Source organism: Microcaecilia unicolor, chromosome 11, assembly GCF_901765095.1.
Source record: "Microcaecilia unicolor chromosome 11, aMicUni1.1, whole genome shotgun sequence".
Classification (NCBI taxonomy): domain Eukaryota; kingdom Metazoa; phylum Chordata; class Amphibia; order Gymnophiona; family Siphonopidae; genus Microcaecilia; species Microcaecilia unicolor.
In genome coordinates this window covers 15,031,152-15,056,207 of record NC_044041.1, presented here as the reverse complement: position 1 = coordinate 15,056,207, position 25,056 = coordinate 15,031,152, and the positions used below count along the sequence as shown (strand labels likewise).

The 25,056-nt window shown below is 44.1% G+C and overlaps 1 protein-coding gene across 1 annotated transcript in view; it reads left to right on the top strand.

Annotated features, from left to right (window-relative positions):
• TBC1D10A (TBC1 domain family member 10A) overlaps positions 1-25,056 on the top strand; it is an 87,172-nt gene that overhangs the window by 26,013 nt on the left and 36,103 nt on the right. Inside the window, exon 3 of the mRNA XM_030217985.1 lies at positions 24,161-24,260. Within this exon, the coding sequence (XP_030073845.1) occupies positions 24,161-24,260 (100 nt within the window). The remainder of the gene's footprint in view (positions 1-24,160; positions 24,261-25,056) is intronic.

Sequence of the window (25,056 nt, the reverse complement as noted above, 5' to 3'; positions counted from 1 at the left end):
GTAATGGCCATTCAGTGGGAAAACTTACCCTTTTTATACTGTACGCAGCGCCTCCCAAATAGGGTTGCAGAATCATGTTTGGGGTTGCTACCTGGCTGTGCTGTAAATAGAAATGTCATTGACGTGTATCTGTGGCCATAACAGGGTTGTGGCTACAAAGTGTGATAAATGTTGTTTGTGTATTTCCAGAGGATTTCCTGTCTTGAGTTTCTCTACTTTCACTGTCCCAAGAGCTCTGTCTTTGGCTCCTAAGGTGGTAAAGGCTGCTAATTTCAAGGAGTGCTAAGTGGCATTTACTGACTTGAGTACACTGTAGTTAAGCTTAGGCAGAAAGTATTAAATAAGGTGATTTGATGCTTTGATAGGTATGCTTTGAAAAGTGTGGAGGGCACAGAAGGGCAGAGCCTTATAGATTTAATCAGCCATTCATAGGGATACTGTCACAGGAGTTTTGGTGATTCCCCAGTATAGACTTGTATATGCATGTAGGTACACTGTATGTAAATGATATCCGAGGGCAAGCAGGCCATATTCTGACATGTGGGTGACATTATCCACGTTGCCTGGTGCAGAGCTTAAAAAGGCTACTAGAGTTTTAAGAGCACATGCAGTGACCCACTGAGTATGCCTGAGTGCCTTCCCACCTGCTGTGAGAACACAGGGCCATCAATATCATTTGCAGTGAGGATAGAACACTTTTGTCCCGCGCTACTCAGGTTTCGTTCCTTCAGGTTTATTTTCTTTAGGAAATTTTCTTCTTCCTACCAATATAGTTTTCATTTTTCTCCACTTTTAAGTTCTTTATTTTTGCTGCGCTCAGTAGGCCCTCTTTTTCTGGTGCTTGCCCCCTTTTTTCAGTCACCATCGAGCAATTTGATTTGGCCATGGCTGTTTCCCGTTCCATGTCATCAAAGGTTCCCAGTGGCTTTAAGCACTGTAGCAATAGGACCGTCTCTGGAAAAGACACACTTTCTTGGGTCTTCAACATTTGGGGCCTAAACATTCCTCTTCCAGCTGTGTTCTTTTCCTTCCTAAGAAGAGAAGAACCCAGCTGGCCAGAAAGGCTCAAAGGGAAAAGATTTTTGGAGCCTGATCCAAAATCTTGGCATTGGTATTTGCATCGACATTGGTAGTTGCATCAGTCTGTATGACCGAGACCTGTCACAGACATTGGGAGTGGACGTGCATTGAGTCTCCACATCTGCCATTCCCATCTGACATTTGCTGGGCTTGATGGTCAGACGGGCCTCTCTGATCCTGTCTAATACTCCACTTAAATGATCAGGTGGTCATCTCAAGTCTGACTGTACACAGCAATGTTGTCAAGATAAGCCCTAGCATTTTTCCAGAGTCCATCTAACAGATGATTCACCAAGCACTGAAATGTACCAGGGACATAAGTATATACAGAAGTACATAAGTATTGCCATACTGGGAAAAACCAAAGGTCCATCAAGCCCAGCATCCTGTTTCCAACAGTGGTCAATCCAGATCACAAATACTGGCAAGATCCCCAAAAAGTACAAAACATTTTATACTAATCCCAGAAATAGTGGATTTTCCCCAAGTCCATTTAATAACGGTCTATGGACTTTTCCTTTAGGAAGCCGTCCAAACCTTTTTAAAACTCCGCTAAGCTAACCGCCTTTACCACATTCTCTGGCAACGAATTCCAGAGTTTAATTACACGTTGAGTGAAGAAAAAGTTTCTCCGATTTGTTTTAAATTTACTACATTATAGCTTCATCGCCCTAGCCGCTTTAGCCTTTCCTCATAGGGAAGTCGTCCCATCCCCTTTATCATTTTTGTCGCCCTTCTCTGCACTTTTTCTAATTCCACTTTATCTTTTTTGAGATATGGCGACCAAAATTGAACACAATATTCGAGGTGCGGTCGCACCATGGAGCGATAAAAAGGCATTATAACATCCCCAGTTTTGTTTTCCATTCCTTTCCTAATAATACCTAACATTCTATTTTCTTTCTTAGCCGCAGCAGCACACTGAGCAGAAGGTTTCAACGTATCATCAACGACGACACCTAGATCCCTTTCTTGGTCCGTGACTCCTAATGTGGAACCTTGCATGATGTAACTTTAATTCGGGTTCCTCTTTCCCACATGCATCACTTTGCACTTGCTCACATTAAATGTCATCTGCCTAGATGCCCAGTCTCCCAGTCTCGTAAGGTCCTCTTGTAATTTTTCACAATCCTCCCACGATTTAAAGACTTTGAATAACTTTGTGTCATCAGCAAATTTAATTACCTCACTAGTTACTTCCATCATTTATAAGTATGTTAAAAAGCAACGGTCCCAGCACAGACCCCTGGGGAACCCCACTAACTACCGTTGTCCATTGAGAATACTGACCATTTAACCCTACTCTGTTTTCTATCTTTTAACCAGTTTTTAATCCACAATAGAACACTACCTCCTATCCCATGACTCTCCAGTTTCCTCTGGAGTCTTTCATGAGGTACTTTGTCAAACGCCTTCTGAAAATCCAGATACACAATATCAACCGGCTCACCTTTATCCACATGTTTGTTCACCCCTTCAAAGAAATGTAGTAGATTGGTGAGGAAAGATTTCCCTTCACTAAATCCATGTTGACTTTGTCTCATTAATCCATGCTTTTGAATCTGCTCTATAATTTTGTTCTTAATAATAGTCTCTACCATTTTGCCCGGCACCGACATCAGACACTCACCACAGTAAATTCATAAAGGCCAAATGGAGTAATAAATGCTGATCTCTCCTAAGCAGCACCTGTTAGGGGGATCTGCCAGTACCCTCAACTAAGGTCCATTGTGGTCAGGTACCGGGCCCCAGCTAAGTGATCTAGCAACTCGTATATCCGGGGCATCAGATAGGCGTCGGATACAGTACATTTCATTAAGCCTCCTGTAATCCACACAAAAGTGGGTTGTATCATCTTTCTTAGGAACAAGAACTACAGGAGAAGCCCAGGGACTATGAAACTTTATTGACACCTAGATCTAGCATCTCATCAATCTCCTGCTTCATTTGCTTCTCCACCTCAGCAGATATTCAGGAGTCACTTTGCTTCAGTGGTTTGTCACCAATGTCTATATTGTGATTAGCCAAATTAGTAATTCCTTGTTTAGTGGAAAAAACATTAGCATACATTTGCAGTACTGGTTCTACAGTAGTTACTGTTTCTGAGTGGGGGTTAACTGCTCTCCCACTGGTAATGGCTCTGCTTGGAGGTATGGGTTCATTATCCAGACACTTCTGCTAGGCGGTATACAGTTAGTTCCATGGCTGTGTGATCTGTATAGGCCTTTTAAAATACTTACAGCACAGGTACGCTGCTTTCTGTCGAGAGTCTATAGATATAACATAGTTGTGACGTACTGGGACTAAAACAAGTACCTGCTGGCCCTTGTGAAACTCTGTTTCAGGCTTTACGATCATACCAGGTCTTTTGCTTAGTCTGGGCTGCCTGCAAATTATCTCTGACAAAGCCCACAAGTTCTTCCAATCTCTTCCACATATTAACTTATTCAATTACAGGGGTGTCAGAGGTGTCAACTTCCCCTCCCAACGTTCTCTTAGGTCAAGGGGCCATCTCACCCTACAGCCATAAAGCAGCTCAAATAGGGAGAACCCGGTAGACTCCTGGGGTACTTCTCTATATGCAAACATTAGGTAGGACAAGTACTTTTCCCAGTTCCGGTCTCCCAACTCCACAAAAGTCTTTAACATATGTTTTAATGTCCCATTAAATCTCTCCACCAATCCATTAGTTTTAGGGTGATTATAAGAACATAAGAATAGCCACACTGGGTCAGAGCAGTGGTCCATCTAACCCAGTATCCTGTTTCCCAAATAGTGGCCAAGTGCCTGGCAGAAACCCAAATCGTGGCAACAATCCATACTACAAATCCCAGGGCAAGCAGTTGCTTCCCATGTCTGCCTCAGTAGCAGAGTATGGACTTTTACTCCAGAAATTTGTCAAAACCTTTTTTAAACCCAGATACGCTAACCGCTGTTACCACATCTTTCGGCAAAGAGTTCCAGAGCGTTTAACTATGCATTGAGTGAAAAAAAATGTTTGCTTCTGTTTGTTTTAAAAGTATTTCTATGTAACTTCCTCGAGTGTTCCCTAGTCTTTGTACTTTTGGAATGAGTAAAAAATCGATTTACTTCTACTCATTCTACACTACTCAGGATTTTGTAGACCTCAATCATATCTCCCCTCATCTGTCTCTTTTCAAAACTGAAGCGCCCTAACCTCTTTAACCTTTCCTCATACGAGAGGAGTTCCATCCCCTTTTGGTTGCTCTTCTTTGAACCTTTTCTAATTCCAGTATATCTTTTTTGAGATACGGCGACCAGAACTGAATGCAATACTCAAGGTGCGGACGCACCATGGAGCGATACAAAGGCATTATAGTATTTTCAGTATTATTCACCATCCCCTTCCTAATAATTCCTAGCATCCTGTTTGCTTTTTTTGGCCGCTGCCACACACTGAGCAGATATGGTGTGGTATGTACAGATTTCACTCCACAGTGTGCCCACAGATTCTGGATCAACTCAGACATAACTGTGTCCCTTGGTCTGAGAGTATTTCTCGTGGATAGCCTACCCAGGAAAATATTTCTGCTTCTATTGAGGATAAGGCTACTGCTTTAGGATAGTCCAAGAAAACAGCAGGGTAATCGATCTGCAAACTCCAAGATGGACATCAAACGAAGCAGATACGTATATGGAAAACAATATTTAATTGATATGGATCAATAAAAAATTAACAAGTCTGTTGATATTGGGATTAATGGTATAGTGGTTCAACAAAGCTTTCACACCTCCTCAAAGTGGGAGCATGTCTCCATAGACAGTCCTTGGAATGCTTCAGATGCTCAACCAGTGAGCGTTCCTCCCATCGCACCCAGTGTTTCTTGAGAATATCATTAAGGCGACAAATTTTCTCAAAGGCAGTTAGATATCTATCAATGTCCCCTCGAGCATCTGAAAACTGTGCAAACAAGTTGGGCCCAATCTGCGCTATGGATTCTGCCTCTTGGCCTCAGCCCAGAGGATGGGCTGTAGCTTTGGATATGAGCCATTGCCATCTCCAACTTCATTTTGTGTAGATGGAATTCCTGCTGTTCACGCCACAGTTGGTCTTCCTCTGGCCGCTGTCACTCTACCATGTAGATCTGCCAGATTTCAGCTGGCGTGGCATCCAGTCCTGCCAACTCACAGGCCTTTGCCCACAAGGAGTCTGGACTCCCCCTCCCAAGAGAACTCTGCAGTCATTGCTGCCTGGATGTCCAACCGCCACCTGAAACTGAACATGGCCAAGACCGAACTTATTGTCTTCCCACCCAAACCCACTTCTCTCCCTCCACTCTCTATCTCAGTCGATGGCACCCTCATCCTCCCCGTCTCATCTGCCCGCAACCTCGGAGTCATCTTCAACTCCTCCCTCTCCTTCTCTGCGCATATCCAGCAGATAGCCAAGACCTATCGCTTCTTTCTCTATAACATCAGCAAAATTCGCCCTTTCCTTTCTGAGCACACCACCTGAACTCTCATCCACTCTCTCATTACCTCTCGCCTTGACTACTGCAACCTACTCCTCACTGGCCTCCCACTTAGCCATCTATCCCCCCCTTCAATCCATTCAGAACTCTGCTGCACATCTTATCTTCCACCTGGACCGATATGCTCATATCACCCCTCTCCTTAAGTCACTTCACTGGCTTCTGATCAGGTACCGCAAACAGTTCAAGCTTCTCCTACTAACCTACAAATGCACTCAATCTGCAGCCCCTCATTACCTCTCTACCCATATCGCCCCTTACACTCCTACCCGAAACCTCCGCTCACAGGACAAATCCCTCCTCTCTGTACCCTTCTCCACCACCGCCAACTCCAGGCTCCGCCCTTTCTGCCTCGCCTCTCCATATGCTTGGAATAAACTTCCTGAGCCCATACGCCAGGCCTCCTCCCTGCCCATCTTCAAATCCTTGCTCAAAGCCCACCTCTTCAATGTCGACTTCGGCACATAACCACTACACCTCTATTCAGGAAATCTAGACTGCCCCAACTTGACATTTCGTTCTTTAGATTGTAAGCTCCTTCGAGCAGGGACTGTCCTTCTTTGTTAAACTGTACAGCGCTGCGTAACCCTAGTAGCACTTTAGAAGTGTTTAAGTAGTAGTAATTAGGAGGTGGTATTAATAGCAACTGTTGAGTCGCTAGATTTTACAGTCGTGAGCAGGGATGGGGGTGGCAGCTGTGGGGGAAAACTTGTGCATAGCTTACTGGCATGTGTCTTCCAATCATCTTTGTGTATATGTACAGTACAGTATATTATATGTTCTGAAAGGAAGGCGAGAGGGAAGGTATCAGTTTCTGTGATTCAAAAGCTGGAACTGCCTCCTCCATAGAAATACATTGGGCTATTTAAAAAAAAAAAAAAAAATGTTCTCTGTAATCCAATGTGACCCATTTTCAGACTGTCATCACTGGTTTTTCCTCACATCAGATCTGGTCCCATTCTATTACATTTTTAGTTACTTTTCCTCAAATGGACAAGTGCATATTCTCTCTGAGACAGGGGGGAATCCAGCTACAACTGGGTGATGTGATCCTAGTGGTTCCTCAAGGTGGTGTTCTCCTTTAACTCAGAGAAGCCTTTGAAAGGCTGCACCCCTCCTTCTCAGTCTTTCTTACCATTCCACTGAACAACGGGTCGGGTCGTACTTAATACACAGAAAACCCTGGGTCTAAAACAGCTACAGCAGGATGTCTACAGATGGAGGTCCTTCAGGATCCATGGGTTCCCGACAGCATGGCTCCCAGCTGCCTCCCCTCCAAATGGTCCTGAAACCAGCACCTGTGGGACGAAAATCCTCAGAGTCGGCCTCCTTCCATGCCCTCAGACTGGCTGCCAACACCATACTGGCTCCCAGCACTGTTGATCAGACTGGCAGCATGCCTCGTTGCCACTGAAGAGTGATTGTGATTGCACAATCACCATGACTAACCTCCATTTTCCTGGTGTCAGGTCTCCCTGAAACAGCAGTTCCCCTGCTTTGTAAGAAGATTTGCTGAAAGGAGCATTGTCTGCCTGCTTCTTTTCGCATGTGTAATAGTTCATAGCCTGCTACTGAGGGAAGTTGAACCCTTAAAGGAGCAGCACTTCCTAACAAAGATGGGTAGGGCATCACTGCTCTGAAAGGGACAGTGCATACTGTCGAGGAGCAACAAAAATCAGCAGAGTGGCCAGTGTTCTTTTCAGACTGACCAAAATGCTTTTTTTTGGGCCTGGTGTTTGGGTGCAAGCACACATGTAACCTTCAGTAACTCCTGTGAGTTGCCTCATGCCTGTCTTTCAGCCAGAGGCTCCCTGTTAGTATCTGCTTTTACTGGAGAATCTCCATAATTTGGCAGTACTATATCTACTTAAAAAATTTCTTCTGGAGAGCACCAAAATATTTTCAAAAACATACCACAATGCCAGTGTCTCATGAGCTTCAGAGCATTGTCTCGCTCCATGCCTCAACAGAGCTGCCACATTAGAGTACCCTCTGTCATTGGACCTCACAGATTAATGCATGGATCTACTACTGATTCTCAAGGAGATGATCACTATCTATCCCTAATTTCTCCCCACAAAATTCTTAAGCATTGTCACTTAAAACTACCTTAATCGTGCAGAACAAATAGGAATTCAACTCTATCCTTCGATCTCTCAACACTCCTTGAATGAGGTCCTGGCTCTATAAGTCCATGAAGTCCTTAGCGGGGTTTTAAAAAAGTTTGGATGACGTCCATAGACCGTTATTAAAATGGATTTGGGGTTATCCAATAAGGAGCATAAAATGTATTGTACTTTTTTGGGATCTTGCCAGGTACTTGTGACCTGGATTGGCCACTGTTGGAAACAGGATGCTGGGCTTGATGGATCTTGGGTTTGTTCCAGTATGCCAATACTTATGTACTTCAGTGTCTGCCAAATTTAAGCAACTTCCAATGTCCGATCTGAAATGCAAGGTCCACACCACTCCAGGTAATCTTCAGCCACATCAGTTATTAGATGTGTGCACCTCAAATTTTTGTCATGTTTCCTATGTTTCAGACGATCATCTTATTTGAATTTGGTTTTTTGGCTTTTTTTTTTTGTTGTTGTGGAAGAAATGTCCAGATGGCACTTCAGGGACTTACTTAAATAAGGATGGTAGAGAGAAGTAGGCTACCAAAATGTACAGAGGAAATTGGAAAAGGAAGGCAATTGAAACTTCAGGCCTCTCAATGGAAACAACCAAAGAACGATAGAAGTAGAAGAGCCCTGATCCTGGTATAAGGACCAACTTTTGGCTTAAACATTCAACATTTTCTGATTTGAACGTGCTTTATGACACGATTTTTTTAAAAGTCTTTTTATTCAGTTCACAAATTAACAATTACATGTTGCCTGAAAATTTCCAACAAACATCTCAGTGAAATAGTAAGAACATCAAACAAAAATATGAACCGTCTTTATAATATTTGTTACTCTCCCTACCCTCCCCTCCCCATCCTCCCCACCTCAGCAGTGTATTGTTTAACACACTATATTCCTCGCCATTGTTCGTATGGGTTCCATATTTTCTGAAACTTCTGGAGTTGCCCCCTACGCAGAGCTGTCAATTTCGACATTTGATACAGGTAATGTAGCCTGGTCTCCACTACTTGCATAGGGGGAACCTCTTTCTGTCGCCAGGCTTTAGCCAAAGCCAATTTAGCTGCCCCAAAGAAATGTATGACTAGCTTATGGCTAAATGTCATGCTTTTACTCGGTCGGATATGCAGTAGGCAGTAGATGGCCTGGCACGGGTATTCTATCTGTAACATTTCCTGTATCATCCTTAGGATCTCTGACCAGAATGTCCGGACTTTTGGGCACTCCCACCAAATGTGCCAGAAGGTTCCTCGCCCTCCACATTCTCTCTAAGTCTGTTGGGATCTGTGGGTAGAATTTTTGCAATCTAACAGGGGTGTAGTACCATCTGTATAGAATTTTGTACCCATTTTCTACCAGTGGCTTGGCGATGGACGGTTTCAACATTCAACATTTTCAACAGAAAGATCTAGTCAAATGTAAGCATCAGTTTTTTGAGCCAGCTACCTGATTTAACCCTTTAGTGTCCAATGTTCCCATCAATCTGTTCCCATATGGCTTATTACGGGAACATTGGACACTAAAATTAAGGCTTTTCAAATCTTTGTTGCCTTATACATATTATACTGTATGAATTCCTGAAGGACGTGCTTTCTGTAAAAATGCAAGTATTGGGGTAAGTACTATTCGCCCATCTCTCTCAAATTCACTGCTGTCTCCAACATCCACGTAAGTGGATGAGCTTCATTCTTGTCACAGTATGTGGAGACTTAACTCATTTGGAGTGGTTAATGATGGGAAGAATAATTCTTACAAAGGGGCAGCTCAAGTAATGACCCCAGTAACTTGCTGACCTACTGCTGTCACTACAGTTGATAGGATAGACTCTGTGATCATGTGCTCTAATATGGCAATGAAACCGAAAAGCAACAAAAGAAGAACAAAGTTCATTTGAAGCTGGATAAAGCCATGACAGCTGTAAGAAATCAAAATGCTCAGAATAGCATGGACTGACTGTAAGAACCTTCAATAGCATTCCACACTCTTGGATAATTGCCTTGAAAAGTACAGGGTGACCTCTGACCTTTAGGGCACATCTAGTTCACTGTGAAAAATGTGGCAGCCTGCATGTCATGAAGTGCAGGATTGTATCATTCCTAGCATCAAGATCTCATATTGACTATTTGGGGGCAATTCCTGTCACCATTCTCATGTTTTGTCTGTTGCTATGTCCACTGAATACTTTCCTCTCTGAACACACCACCCGAACTCTCGTCCACGCTCTCATTACCTCTCGCCTTGACTACTGCAACTTACTCCTCACCGGCCTCCCACTTAGCCATCTATCCCCCCTTCAATCTGTTCAGAACTCTGCGGCACATCTCATATTCCGCCAGAACCGATATACTCATATCACCCCTCTCCTCAGGTCACTTCACTGGCTTCCAATCAGATACCGCATTCAATTCAAGCTTCTCCTTCTTACCTACAAATGCACTCAGTCTGCTGCCCCTCACTATCTTTCTACCCTCATCTCCCCTTACGTTCCCGCCCGTAACCTCTGTTCACAGGATAAATCCCTCCTCTCAGTACCCTTCTCCACCACCGCCAACTCCAGGCTCCGCTCCTTCTACCTCGCCTCACCCTATGCTTGGAATAAACTTCCTGAGCCCATACGCCAAGTCCCCTCCCTGCCTGTCTTCAAGTCTTTGCTTAAAGCCCACCTCTTCAATGCTGCATTCGGCACCTGACTCTTACCGTTCAGTAAATCCAGACTGCCCCAATTTGACCACCCCTATCGGACTGACCGTTCATTTTTCTCTTAGATTGTAAGCTCTTTGAGCAGGGACCGTCCCTCTATGTTAAATTGTACAGCGCTGCGTAACTCTAGTAGCGCTTTAGAAATGTTAAGTAGTAGTAGTAGTACATGATTGAGCTACAGGTTTAGCTTTAATCCAGCAGCACTAACAAATCCCAAGTAACATTTAGCAGGAAGGCATCAGAATAGAACGAACAACTGTCCAGCACAAATCAGTGATAAAGATCAGCAAGGAATGCAGAAGACTGATTCTGTGCTGCACAAGCATTTTTCAGTAAGAGACAATCAGCCTTCAAGAACTGTAAGAGTGTCCACCTAAATATTTTGAACATTGGATGTAAGAACAAGAAAATCTGTATAAGAACCAGTGTGTGCCAAGACATTATAGGTCTTTAAAAATCACTTATCTATTTCTTCTATATCTTAGGCTTCTAGGCATACTTAAAGCATCAGCAGACCCAAATATACGAAAAGCTACAGTCTCCACACTTGAATGAGCTTTGTAAAAGAGAGAAGGAATGAGAATCCACCAGCACAAGTAGGGAAAAAAAAAAGCAACAAGTTGCCAAATGAGAGGGAGAGAAATGTAAATCAGGCCAGCAATGGACAAATAGTGGGATATAGCATTGCTTTAGAAGCCACAGACTGATCAAAATGACAGGAATGGTGAAGGGGAGATGGATTTAAACCTAAAGATGGAAAAATTGATCATTGTAGCACAGAAGTGTTCTGTGGCAAGATGTGGAGGAGTGGCCTAGAGGTGAGGGTGGTGGACTTTGGTCCTGAGGAACTGAGTTTGATTCCCACTTCAGGCACAGGCAGCTCCTTGTGACTCTGGGCAAGTCACTTAACCCTCCATTGCCCCATGTAAGTCGCATTGAGCCTGCCATGAGTGGGAAAGCGCAGGGTACAAATGTAACAAAAATAACATAGATACTATTGGAGATTCTACATGGAATGTTGCTACTATTGTAGAAGGCTGTGCAGGCTTCTGTTTCTGTGCAGGACGTCAGACTCACAGAAGCAGAAGCCTGCGCGGCCACATTGGTGACTGCAGCGGCTGACTTCTACATGGAATGTTGCTAGTGGAATAGCAACATTCCATGTAGAATCTCAAATAGTAGCAACAGTGGAGGAGTGGCCTAGTGGTTATGGTGGTGGACTTTGGTCCTGGGGAACTGAGTTCGATTCCCACTTCAGGCACAGGCAGCTCCTTGTGACTCTGGGCAAGTCACTTAACCCTCCATTGCCCCATGTAAGCCGCATTGAGCCTGCCATGAGTGGGAAAGCACAGGGTACAAATGTAACAAAAATAAAATAGATACTATTGGAGATTCTACATGGAATGTTGCTACTATTGGAGATTCTACATGGAATGTTGCTATTCCACTAGCAACATGCCATGTAGAAGGCTGCGCAGGCTTCTGTTTCTATGAGTCTGACGTCCCGTCAGACTCACAGAAGCAGAAGCCTGCGCGGCCACGTTGAATCTCAAATAGTAGCAACAGTGGAGAAGTGGCCTAGTGGTTAGGGTGGTGGACTTTGGTCCTGAGGAACTGAGTTTGATTCCCACTTCAGGCACAGGCAGCTCCTTGTGACTCTGGCCAAGTCACTTAACCCTCCATTGCCCCATGTAAGCCGCATTGAGCCTGCCATGAGTGGGAATGTTGCTATTCCATGTAGAAGCCTGTCCTTGCAGATCAGCTATGCGGCCGCGCAGGCTTCTGTTTCTGTGAGTCTGACGTCCTGCACGTATGTGCAGGACGTCAGACTCAGAGAAACAGAAGACTGCGCGGCCACATTACATAGTAGATGACGGTAGAAAAAGACCTGCATGGTCCATCCAGTCTGCCCAACAAGATAAACTCATATGTGTATACCTTACCTTGATTTGTACCTGCCTTTTTCAGGGCACAGACCATACAAGTCTGCCCAGCAGTATTTCCCGCCTCCCATCACTGGCTCTGGCACAGACCGTATAAGTCTGCCCTCCACTATTCTCGCCTCCCAACCACCAAACCCCTCTTCCCCCTCCTGCTCTGCCATCCAATTTCGGGCCTAGTGGTTAGAGTGGTGGACTTTGGTCCTGGGGAACTGGGATCGATTCCCAATTCAGGCACAGGCAGCTCCTTGTGACTCTGGGCAAGTCACTTAACCCTCCATTGCCCCATGTAAGCCGCATTGAGCCTGCCATGAGTGGGAAAGCGCGGGGTACAAATGTAACAAAAATAAAATAAATGTTTGACAGCACAAAGAATACAAATTCTGTTGTACTGGTGACACAATAGAAAACAGTTAACCCATCTCATTGCTGGGTGTGACATGCTGATGTCAGAAGCTGCCGATATAGAGAGACACAATAAGCCTGCATGTCTCATCCGCTGAGAATTGTAGATCCTATAACATAAAGCTTTACCAGAAGAACACCGAGACCATGATCCTGATGTAATTATGACGCATGAACACGTTGTAATCTGCAACATTCAGATTCCCACCAATAAAAAAAGATGATGCAAGAACAGCAAAACATGGTGGTGAAAAAAAAAAAAAGCACAAGAATGGCATTAATAGAAGTTTTGATACCGAGTAACTCTTCTGTAGTATTAGAGAGAGAGAGGATCTCAAGTACCAACAGATGCCTTCGGACCAAAAATCACGGTCGAAAAGTACAGAAAATGTATTGGGTGTCATCAAACGCATCTTGATATGTTGCACTGTGCTAAAGAGCTTCTTTCTGGAGTTATTAAAGGAAATCCCCTTAAGCTCTTTATTTATTTATTTATTTATTGCATTTGTATCCCACATTTTCCCACCTATTTGCGGGCTCAGTGTGGCTTACAATACATTGTGAGTGATGGAAATACAATATGTTACAGTACAATTATGGTTACATTGTGAAGAGTTATGAGAGACAGAGTCAAGTCAGAACATCTTTGGGGCGTAGAACAATGGAATGATACAATGGGGAGAAGATGGGGCGATAGAACAATAGCGATTTGTGTGATTTGTCCTGTTTCTCTTGAATTGATGTGCATCAAGGAATACAGACCTCGTTAGTTGTATTTCATTCATCTCATCTATGCCCCAGTGTGTCTTTACAAGGCATTTATCATAGTGCTCTTACACCTGTGGCCTGTTAACATTTTTGCCTGGCTGGAACTGTAAAGCATCATTTTGAAGTCTTCTGTATTACCTCATGAGTAAGGCTGGGAAAGCACAAGGGATCCCTCTAGCAGTACAGCAGCTGCTCATTCACCCTTCTGCATTCATTTATGTACTGAAACAAAATTATGCAAGAGTAATTGCAATACTGTGTGTGAAAAAAAATATATATATACATATATTTACAAATTTATTCTAAGTGCCTGTAAATAAAAATACACTTTTGCTGCAGCCTCTCAGGCGGGGGGAGAGGGGCATCAGTGCTGCCTCTGCCTCCTGTATAATACGTGCCTTCCACCTGCTTCTGCCACCCTAGATTATGATCTGCTGCCTCGTTCCCATGCAGGCCCTTCTTCTACCTCCTGAGGTTTTGGGGGGTTTCCCCCCTTCTCTCCACATTGCTGAGTTAAGTTGCTGGAACTCCTTGGGCTCTGGCACTGTTCCCTCTGCTGTGCAGTGATTTGACCCTAGGTAGCCCTGTGTCATTCAGACAGCTGTTCTGGAGGGAGCTTGGTGGAGAGGAGGAAAACCCGCAGGATTCAAGGCCTAGTGGCAGTGACACCATGTCTTTTGGTTCCTGTTTTGGTTATCCCCTGTACCTGTTGCTAAATGCAGCTATTTCGTCTTTGGATGCTTATCACTACTGCTTTGTACCCCATGTAACTTGGGAATTGGGTGAGCCTGACTCCGGTGCCAACCCTCAGCTTTGCCTCTCGAGTTGGCATTGAGTTCTGCTGTTGGGACTTTCTGCTGTGCTCAGGGATTTGTGTGATTTTCATGCTAAATCAATTCAGCAAGAAATTGTGTTGGGACTTTCCAGTAGAGATGGAACTAGCAAAGATTGCTAGTGTTAACTGTATGTTTGTGTTTTGGGGTACAGTCATGATTTTCTCACACTTTAGATAATGGAAAGTCCAAGAAGGGCGAGATCCTCTAGCAGTGGTTTTCACTAATTTTTTACTTGAGGCCACTTTGGATCTGAACGAGGTATAGAGCCACCAAATATCTTCCCATGCAGGACCGTGAACACTGTTGGCCATTGTGTGGTAATTACATTCATCCCTACCAGGCCACCCTCAAACTTTTTTTTATTGGAGGTATCCAAATGCACAGGAACCAACTTTTCAGAATTATTGGGGGTGCTAAGCCCAATGGAAATAACCCCTCCCTGGACACACACAAGGAATTTTCTCAATATTGGGGGTGCTCAAGCACCCACAGAGTCGGCTCCAATTTCGAAATGTATTCTTCTATTCATAAATGCCTTGTCCTTCAAGCATGTGGCTGGCTCTGTCCCTCATAATCCACTTCCTGCTTTCTGTCACAGCTTGAGAAGAGAGGCAGAGAGTAGGGCGGAAAAGCAGAATGATAGTGGGGTCGCCCCAGAGGTCTCCAGGGACTGCTATTGGTCCCTGGGCCTGCATTGAACACTGTCCTATATCATATCTGACTCCAACCTCATTTAAACACACAAGATGGATTGTTCTTGAAGGGGGGGAGTCTTGAGTTGCTGCTGAAGCTCTTGTAGTCAAGTGATTAAAACTTTTTTCGTAGCTTTCGCTCTGTTTGTCAAGCATCCTGGACACATTTGCTGTCCTGGTATTTGTTTGCATTATCAGTTTAAGCTTTTAAATTTTGAAAAATGTTTTATTTTAGTGATTTGATACACTTCGGTATATCATTTTCTTCCCCTTTTTGTAGTTGCTGTTGACTAAACACATTGCTATCATGATTAACTTCCTGTTAAGTCTATTTTTCTTAAGCCTTACTTCCTTTAAATCCAGTGATTTCAAAATGTGCTGTTTAGTGATTATTTTCTTCTGTTCTGCTTTTAAAAGAGCAGTATTCTGGCCTATTTATTTATTTAGATTTTGCTCACACCTTTTTCAGTAGTAGCTGAAGGTGAGTTACATTCAGGTAATCTGGATATTTCTCTGTCCCAGGAGGGCTCACAATCTAAGTTTGTAGCTGAGGCAATGGAGGGTTAAGTGACTTGCCCAAGATCACAAGGAGCAGCAGTGGATTGCAAGACCGGTGCTCTAACCACTGTGTTAAACATGGTTGTATGATGAAGCTAGAATTACAATCTCGTGAACCAGTTTAGACTCCTGAGACACTATCCTTTTGTTAGAAATGTCTTAAGTTTAAAGGTGTCCACCAGCTGGCCGCTTAACTATGTCCAGAAGCAGTTGTAATGTTTGCTTTGTGTTGTGTCTTAAGAGGATCATTCTTCAAACCCAAAACTGCAGCTCTCCAGTGAATAATAGCCCTAAGATACCATTAATTGAAAATGTAATGCAAAATGCCACAGTTTCCGCCGTCTTAGCTAAAGGAAAAACTATTATTGAAAACACATGTGATATGTAGTCTGGTTCACAAAGCCTTTTCTTTAAACACAAGGAGGGGGAGCTTTTAGTGGAAGAGGTTCACATTTAACACCATTTTCCCCCTTCTGATTTCCCCTATTGCATATGTGGCACACTGAACAAAATGTAATAATAAACATAGTAACATAGTAGATGACGGCAGAAAAAGACCTGCATGGTCCATCCAGTCTGCCCAAGAAGATAAATTACTATGTGCTACTTTTTTATTTGTACTGTCCTCTTCAGGGCACAGACCGTATAAGTCTGGCCAGCCCTATCCCTGCCTCCCAACCACCAACCCCGCCTCCCACCACCAGCTCTGGCACAGACCGTATAAGTCTGCCCAGCACTAGCCCCGCCGCCCCCACCAGCCCCGGCACAGACCGTATAAGTCTGCCCAGCACTAGCCCCGCCTCCCAACCACCAGGTCTGGCACAGACCGCCTGCCCAGCACTATTCCTGCCTCCCACCACCAGCTCTGGCACAGACTGTATAAGTCTGCCCAGCACTATCCCCGCCTCCCAACTACCAGTCCCGCCTCCCACCACCAGCCCCGGCACAGACCGTACAAGTCTGCCCAGCACTAGTCCCGCCTCCCAACCACCAGCCCCGGCACAGACCGTATAAGTCTGCCCAGCACTAGCCCCGCCTCCCAACCACCAGCTCTGGCACAGACCGTATAAGTCTGCCCAGCACTAGCCCCGCCTCCCAACCACCAGGTCTGCCACCCATTCTAGGCTAAGCTCCTGAGGATCCCTTCCTTCTGCACAGGATTCCTTTATGTTTATCCCACGCATGTTTGAATTCCGTTACCGTTTTCATCTCCACCACCTCTCTCCCTGAAAAAATACTTCCTGACGTTCCTAAGTAAACACACACTCATATCACCCATGTGATTAAAAAAAAAAACTGTTGGATACCTTTGTTCTTGAATGTTTTGTGACTTCTGGATGAGTTATCGCTGTGCCCTTGAAATAATTTTGCCAGGCAGGCCAGTCTTGGGAAAATTCACCATTGTTCCAAGTCTTCTCCTTTTGGAGATAATAGCTTTCACTGTGGTTCGGTGCAGTCACAAAGGCATTTCTAAAGCTTGGAAACTTTTTCTAGACTGTGTTTCAACAACTTCTTTTCTCATCTCTTCTGGAATTGTTTTTTTGTTTTTTATTTGTTACATTTGTACCCTGCGCTTTCCCACTCATGGCAGGCTCAATGTGGCTTACATGGGGCAATGGAAGGTTAAGTGACTTGCCCAGAGTCACAAGGAGCTGCCTGTGCCTGAAGTGGGAATCGAACTCAGTTCCTCAGTTCCCCAGGACCAAAGTCCACCACCCTAACCACTAGGCCACTCCTCCACTGTTGCTACTATTTGAGATTCTACATGGAATGTTGCTATTCCACTAGCAGCATTCCATGTAGAAGTCGGCCCTTGCAGATCACCAATGTGGCCGCGCAGGCTTCTGCTTCTGTGAGTCTGACGCAGGACGTCAGACTCACAGAAACAGAAGCCTGCGCAGCCTTCTACATGGAATGTTGCTAGTGGAATAGCAACATTCCATGTAGAATCTCCAATAGTATCTATTTTATTTTTGTTACATTTGTACCCTGCGCTTTCCCACTCATGGCAGGCTCAATGCAGCTTACATGGGGCAATGGAGGGTTAAGTGACTTGCCCAGAGTCACAAGGAGCTGCCTGTGCCTGAAGTGGGAATCGAACTCAGTTCCCCAGGACCGAAGTCCACCACCCTAACCACTAGGCCACTCCTTTGATCATGTCATAATGTTCTTGTAGAAACTTTGTGGTTACTTTAGTCTCAATATATAGTGAAGTTTTGATTCAACAGGGCTGAACCTAATTATCAATTTAATTTGGTCAATTGGTTGATTAACTGAGGGGGTATTTACTTTTTCACGTGGAAACCTTGTTCTTTCAATGAAGTAGTAATTTAAAAACTGTTTACTCCTGTTCCCGTTGTCTAATACATTTTGTTTAAAGATCATAAGTCATTCACCGTGACACAGATGCAATATTAGGGGAAGTCAGGATGGGGGTGATGTAACCAGCTTACCTATGTGGTGGGGAGGGTTAATACAACTGCTTATGAAAATCAATTCATATTTCAACACACTTTTACAGGCTTTCTGCTATCATATTCTGTCTAGTTTGCCCAATTTTGTTCTTGTACAATGCTGTAGGGTAGGAGGAGTCACCCATTTTGGGTGTGGTGACCCTTTTTCAATATGCAAAAGCTTATTGTGGGGGGTGGTTTTTTTTGGAGGGGGGAAGGACTCTGTCCTGTCCATAATAACTCTCCCTTCTTCCCAAGTTCATCCTTTATCTCGTTTCTGTCTCCCCTACAGTCAAGCCACTCCCCCGCTGTTTATTTTCAACCCACTAAATTACCATCCCCTCTGCTTTTCAGTCCCACCCCTGTCATCCCATTGGGGGGGGGGGGGGGGTCCCCACTAGACACTAGGGATATTTTTTCTTCAAATTTGAAGATGGGTCAAGCAGGGTTGAGGGGTATAGGAGGGATGGGTACCACTAGACACCAGAGAATTTTGTCTGTCTTTTTTTTTTCTTTTACTAAGGGTGGGGGAGCCCTAGACACCAGGGATTGCTTGGGGGGTCAGGGGGGGATGGATGCCATTAGACACCAAAGTTGTTTTAGGGTCAAGACAGGAGGGGTCCCATACAAAATGTTGTGACACGCTTGCCTGCAGTTTTTCTTTTTTTGGTCACCCTTCCTGTCTGTGCCTGAGCCAATTACCGCTCGGGCGCTGACAGGAAAGGTGACTTTTATCTATGAGCTGCGGATTACTGCCACAATATTAAAGCGGCAATAATTTTCATGCTCATTGATTTATAGCATGCCACAGTGTCTCTCTGCGATAAGCGTGTGGGTTCTACCTCGGAGCTTTCTGCGTTAGCACCTGCTGTGTGTGTGGGTGAAGCTGCTGATCTGTACGCTAATCTAGACTGGCATGGAAGAAGTTTGGTATCCCTTTAAACTGTTTCACATTTTGCATCAACCCGTGTCCATAAGTTGGTAATCTGTTGCATAATGTGTGTGTGTGAAACTAAAAAAAAAAACAAAAAACTTCAAGCTGATGTTAAGGTGTGTGGAAAGTTTCTATTCTTGCCTGTAGTGAAGAACCTGAATGAAGCAGACATCTTACACTTCTAAAACCAGAGGTTGGCGTTTGCAAACTATTTTTGGCTCCTGCAGATAGTGTTAATGTGTTACTGAGGCAGGAGATTGGTCAATGGTCAGGCTGTCTTCAGTTGATCTGAACAGCTTGTCAGCCCTGGGAACATTCTGTTCTAAAATATTGGGACTTTTGCTTGTTTAGTACTGCATATCTGAGTTGGAAAGATGCATTGACTGGGAAGGATGAAAGATGGAAAGATACTGTGTACGATACAGTATTTGTGGTTTATATTCCTCTATTCTCCCCTACTCCATCCCATCAAAAATATGATGGCTTGCAAGTGTGCAGAGGCATTTCCAGGGAACATGTACTTTAAAAGTGGAAAAAGCAAATTTCTCATTTGCGCTCTTATTTGGCTATAATGAATTTGAAAGTCATTTTGAGGGATAATGGCAATGGTAGTGTTTGAAAGGAGAGAATGGTATTTTTAAAAGATTCTGATAGTTTTATAGGGTTGGGCAACTTGGTTACTGCATTAAGTTTTGGTCTGTTTTAGCATGAAGGGAGTGACTGGTCCATGATTAAAAAAAAAAAGTTAAACAAGTGGGTAAGCATACATAGCATGGCCCATGGAATCAATTGTGCATTATAGTGAGAGTCTGAATTACACAGTATTTCTGAAGTACTTACCATAGGATCAGTCAGGGGAGTAGTGGATTGGGGGGGGGGGGGGGGGACTGAAGATACTTGATTATGTGTCTTTAAGAGCATTGCAAAAGACACAAATTTTGTTTCTTTGGAATAGGAGTAACGGGGTTGTCTATATGCATCTTGTTTTGATATGATTGTTATACAAGGATAAGATTAAAACGCATTGTCTTAGCTTTATGATGGTTTTTTTTAAAATGCTTTTAGAGATTGAATTTGTATTGCAAATATATTTGTACAACAATCAATAAACATTATTTAAAAAACAAAAACTTGAAAAATTGGCAAATGAACATATGTGTTTATATAGTGGAGAAAAGACCTCAGTCACAAAGGGCTCTTATTTGACCACCCAGGTTCAAAGAGGTCACAATCTATTTTGGTTAAAAAAAAAAAACCCCTCCATTTTAACAAATTTATGCAAACTGTATATTGTAGCAAAAGGTGTTGCTCCACCTACAATAGTCCCACAATTTTCAAGCAAAAATTCAGAGTCAAAGTAAAAGGTCAAGTAATCTTATCTGTGTAAATGTTTGTGAATATCCACACTTTTATCTGGTTCAGGAGGTAATGGTGCTGGGGCCTCGATAACGGTGATCGTAACATGATCATGTTTGATATAAGCTCTAGAAGTAAGTACACACAGGAAATCCAGTACGTTAACATTTAGCTTTCAAAAAGGAGACTATGATAAAATGAGAAGAATGGTGAAAAAAAAAATCTGTGAAGGTCAAAAATTTACATCAGGTGTGGATGCTGTTCAAAAATACCATCTTGGAAGCCCAGACCAAATATATTCCATTTATTAAAAAAAGGAGGAAGGAAGACCAAACGATAGCCTTCAGAACATGGAAGAAGGATCCGACTGAAAATAATACAAAACTGCATAAAGAATGGCAAATCAAATGCAAAGCGCTGATAAGGCAAAGAGAGACTTTGAAAAGAAGATTGTGTTAGAGGCAGAAACGAATAGTAAAAACTTTTTTAGCTATATTAAAAGTAAGAAGCCAACAAATGAATTGGTTTGATTGCTAGATGACCAAGGGGTAAAAGGGGCACTCGGGGAAGATAAGGCCATAGCGGAAAGACTAAATGAATTCTTTGATTCGGTCTTCACCGAGGAAGATGTGGGAGAGATACCAGTGCCACAAATGGTATTCAATTCTGACGAGTCAGAGAAAATCAAATCTCTGTAAACCTGGAAGATGTAATGGGGCAATTTGACAAATTGAAGAGTAGCAAATCTGGACTGGATGGTATACATCCCAGAGTAGTGATAGAATTGAAAAATGAACTTGCAGAACTATTGTTAGTAATATGTAATTTATCTTTAACATCAAGCATGGTACCGGTAGATTGGAGGGTGGCCAATGTAAGGCCAATTTTTAAAAAGGGTTCCAGAGGTAATTCGGGAAATTACAGACCGGTGAGCCTCACATCGGTGCCGGGCAAAATGGTAGAGACTATTATAAAGAACAAAATTACAGAGCATATTCAAAAGCATGGATTAATGAGACAAAGTCAACATGGATTTAGTGAAAAGAAATCTTGCCTCACCAATCTACTACATTTCTTTGAAGGGGTGAACGAACATGTGGATAAAGGTGAGCTGGTCGATATTGTGTATCTGGATTTTCAAAAGGCATTTGACAAAGTACCTCATAAAAGGCTCAAGAGGAAATTGGAAAATCATGGGATAGGAGGTACTGTTTTATTGTGGATTAAAAACTGGTTAGAGGATAGAAAACAGAGTAGGGATAAATGGTCAGTATTCTCAGTGGTGAAGGGTAGATAGTGGGGTTCCGCAGGGTATGTGTTGGTGCACCATACTTTTTTTTGACCATGACTGAATCCAGTCCATTGAGGAAAAAGTTTATGTGCAGCAGTGGCTAGAGAGGTTCCCAGGCTCCACCAGGTGAGGATAGTGGTAGTATGGTGACACATTAAAGCCCAAAGTTGGACATACCATCAGCCCTTTTTGGTCATTTTGAAATGTCCTCTGGCCCTTTTTCTGGAACTATTTGGAGACTCCTTTGATTAACTGAAAGTGCTATGTTACTCAAGTATGTATAAGTTCAGCATTCTAGAGGATAGTCGAGGATTACATGTTGCCAAAAAATAGATATCTCCTACAGGTTGTTGCCAAGCTATGCACTATGGGTAGTGGTGAAGAAATTCTCAGTTTCATCTTAACTGGTTTGACTGCTCTGGGTAAAAGATTGCTTTGTGAGGATAATTGCAGGCACTGAGAAATCTCCTTGGAAATCCATTACCATTTTGGCTAGAAGAGAGGATAATGCTGCCAAGCGAGCAGTTTTCTAAATTGCAGTACATGCGTAAAAGCATCTGAAAATTGCCCATCCTCAGTAGTGTGACGGCTTGGGACAGGGCCACCGAGAAGGGGGGGGGGGGATACAAGATTCCCCTAGGCCTGGCACCAGGATCTCTCTCTCCTGCTCCTGATGGGACCCGGGTGATCGTGTCCCGAGAGGAACAGAACTCCGGTGCCGGGATCCCCTTACAGGCTGGGGAGGAGCCAGACACAGGGCTTCGGGGCCTCTGGTTTGGCTGGTGGGGGTTTCCAAGCCCCACCAGCAGAAACCTTCCTCCAGCGCTGTTCTTCGCTGCATTGCCGGCTGCTTTTCCCCTCGCGTCGTGCACATGCGCAACACGAGGAAAAGCAGCCGCAGGGCAGGCAATGCGGCAGAGAACAGCACTGGAGGAAGGCTTTGGGACCCTGCCAGCCAAGATATGTGGAGTTACAGCAGGGAGGTGGGACAAAATGTGCTTCCCCCCACCCCCAGTTTTTGTGGTCTGGGTGGGCTGACAGCGGCGGTCCTGGGGGGAGGGAAAAGTAATGCGTGATTGCATTTTCAAATTTAGAGAACAAGTGTATGACTGTGAATACTTCATATCTATGGCAGTTTTCAAAGCGAAAATGCTTTTTGCTTTTGAAAATTGATGCAAAGACTTCTGTGAATCAAGACACCTACTTTTTATGCACAGTATGGCTTTAAAACTGCCCCTGTGAGCATTCACTCTGTAATCACTGCTGTTGTAGAGATTATCTGCCACTGATGCTAAACTGCCTTCTGCCTCCTCGTAGCAGTAGTTGCTTGAATGATGGGGGGGTTGAGCTTTGAATATTGGTGTATGTGGCTTTTTAAACTGCTTGGTGTTATTGATTTTATATTTTGACACACGCATGGCCCTTTGTACAAAGCGGCGGTAAACCTAACACAGGCTTACCGCTCGCTAAAAGGAAGTACCGCCGGGCTACTGCAGCAGCTCGGCGGTAGTTTCCACCCCCAGTGTGCCATCATATCTGGTGCTACAAAAATATATTTATTTTTATAGTGTTGATGTGTACCTGGTGGTAATTGGGCAGCGCCCCGCACTGCCCTCTTACCGTGGGAGTCCTTAAGGGCTCTCCCTCCTGAAATAGCCGTGCGGCAAGTGCTTCACTTGCCACATGGCCATTTCCTACCTATCTCTTACGTGCTGCGGTAGAATGGTGCCTCGACATGCATCAAAAATGTGCTGATGCCAACGCAGGCCCCCTTTTGCTGCAGCTTGGTAAAAGGGGCCCATAGACTGTTCTGGTATGTGTTTGGTTTGAATGAACTGATAAGTCTAGTGGTTAGAGCAGCACTAAGAATTTGGGAGGCTAGGGTTCTGATCTTGCCGACCCTGCCTGTGACCTTGGCAAGTCATACTTCCCTTAATTCCGGTAGATTGCAAGCCCTCTTGGCAGGGAAATATATAGTGTACCTGAATGCAACTCATCTTGAGCTACTATTGAAAGGGTGAGAGCTAAATCCAAGTAAATAACATATACAGTACTTGTATTGGGAAGAGAACAGAGGAGAACAGGCTTTTGTACCTATTTTGAGAGAAAAGATGACTTGCATTCCTATGTACTAGGTGGCGGAGGTAGAGGGCACTCTAGGATTGTAGCCTTTATCCCCAGGGTTTGAAGGAAGCAAACATTAGTGTGCAGGAGTTGCCTGGGTTCAATTCCCACTGCAGCTCCTTGTGACCTTGGGCAAGTCACTTAAACCTCCATTGCCTCGAGTACAAATACCAAAATTGTGAGCCTTTCTAGGGGCGGAGAAAGTACCTGCTTATAATGTGTGATTGTTCTCCACCTTGAACTTGATAGTTAAGTAGATTATAAATGCCAGAATTAAATTAAAATTCCCATGTGTTTGGGTGAGATAGATTAGCCTATTTCCTTGTAGTCCCCATGAGGGATCTCTGATCCGGGGTTTGCTTGTTGGGTACTGTTGATATATTGACTTTCCTCCATCTTTATAGGTTGACCGAGATTCCATTGGAGGTGCTGAGGCAGAGGGAAGCAAAATGGCTGGATATGCTTAATAACTGGGACAAGTGGATGGCAAAGAGGCACAAAAAGGTAAGGAGAATCCACGTATATACCATGCTATTTAACAGCTCGGCAAACACCTGGATATTTGTATATACTAGAACCCATGAGTTATAATCCACGTGCAGGGCCCAAGAGACAGGCAGAGCTCTGGAGTCTCCATGTGTAGATGAGGTGATGATGCAGGGAGGAGGGTTTTAGGTTTGTATGGAACTGGGCAACATTCTGGGGAAGGGGGAGTCTATTCGGGAACGAGGGGCTCAACCTTAACCAGGGTGGGACCAGGTTGCTGGCATCAGCATTTAAAAAGGAGATAGAGAGCAGCTTTTAAACTAGAACCAGAAAGGGATCTAACATAGTAACATAGTAGATGACGGCAGAAAAAGACCTGCACGGTCCATCCAGTCTGCCCAACAAGATAACTCATATTTGCTGCTTTTTGTGTATACCCTACTTTGATTTGTACCTGTGCTCTTCAGGGCACAGACCGTATAAGTCTGCCCCGCACTATCCCCGCCTCCCAACCACCAGCCCTGCCTCCCAACCACCGGCTCTGGCACAGGCACAGACCGTATAAGTCTGCCCAGCACTATCCTCACCTCCCCAGCCCTGCCTCCCAACTCCGGCTCTGGCACAGACCGTACAAGTCTGTCCAGCACTATCCCCGCCTCCCAACCACCAGCCCTGCCTCCCGATCTTGACTAAGCTCCTGAGGATCCATTCCTTCGGCACAGGATTCCTTTATGCTTATCCCACGCATGTTTGAATTCCGTTACCGTTTTCATTTCCACCACCTCTCGCGGGAGGGCATTCCAAGCATCCACTA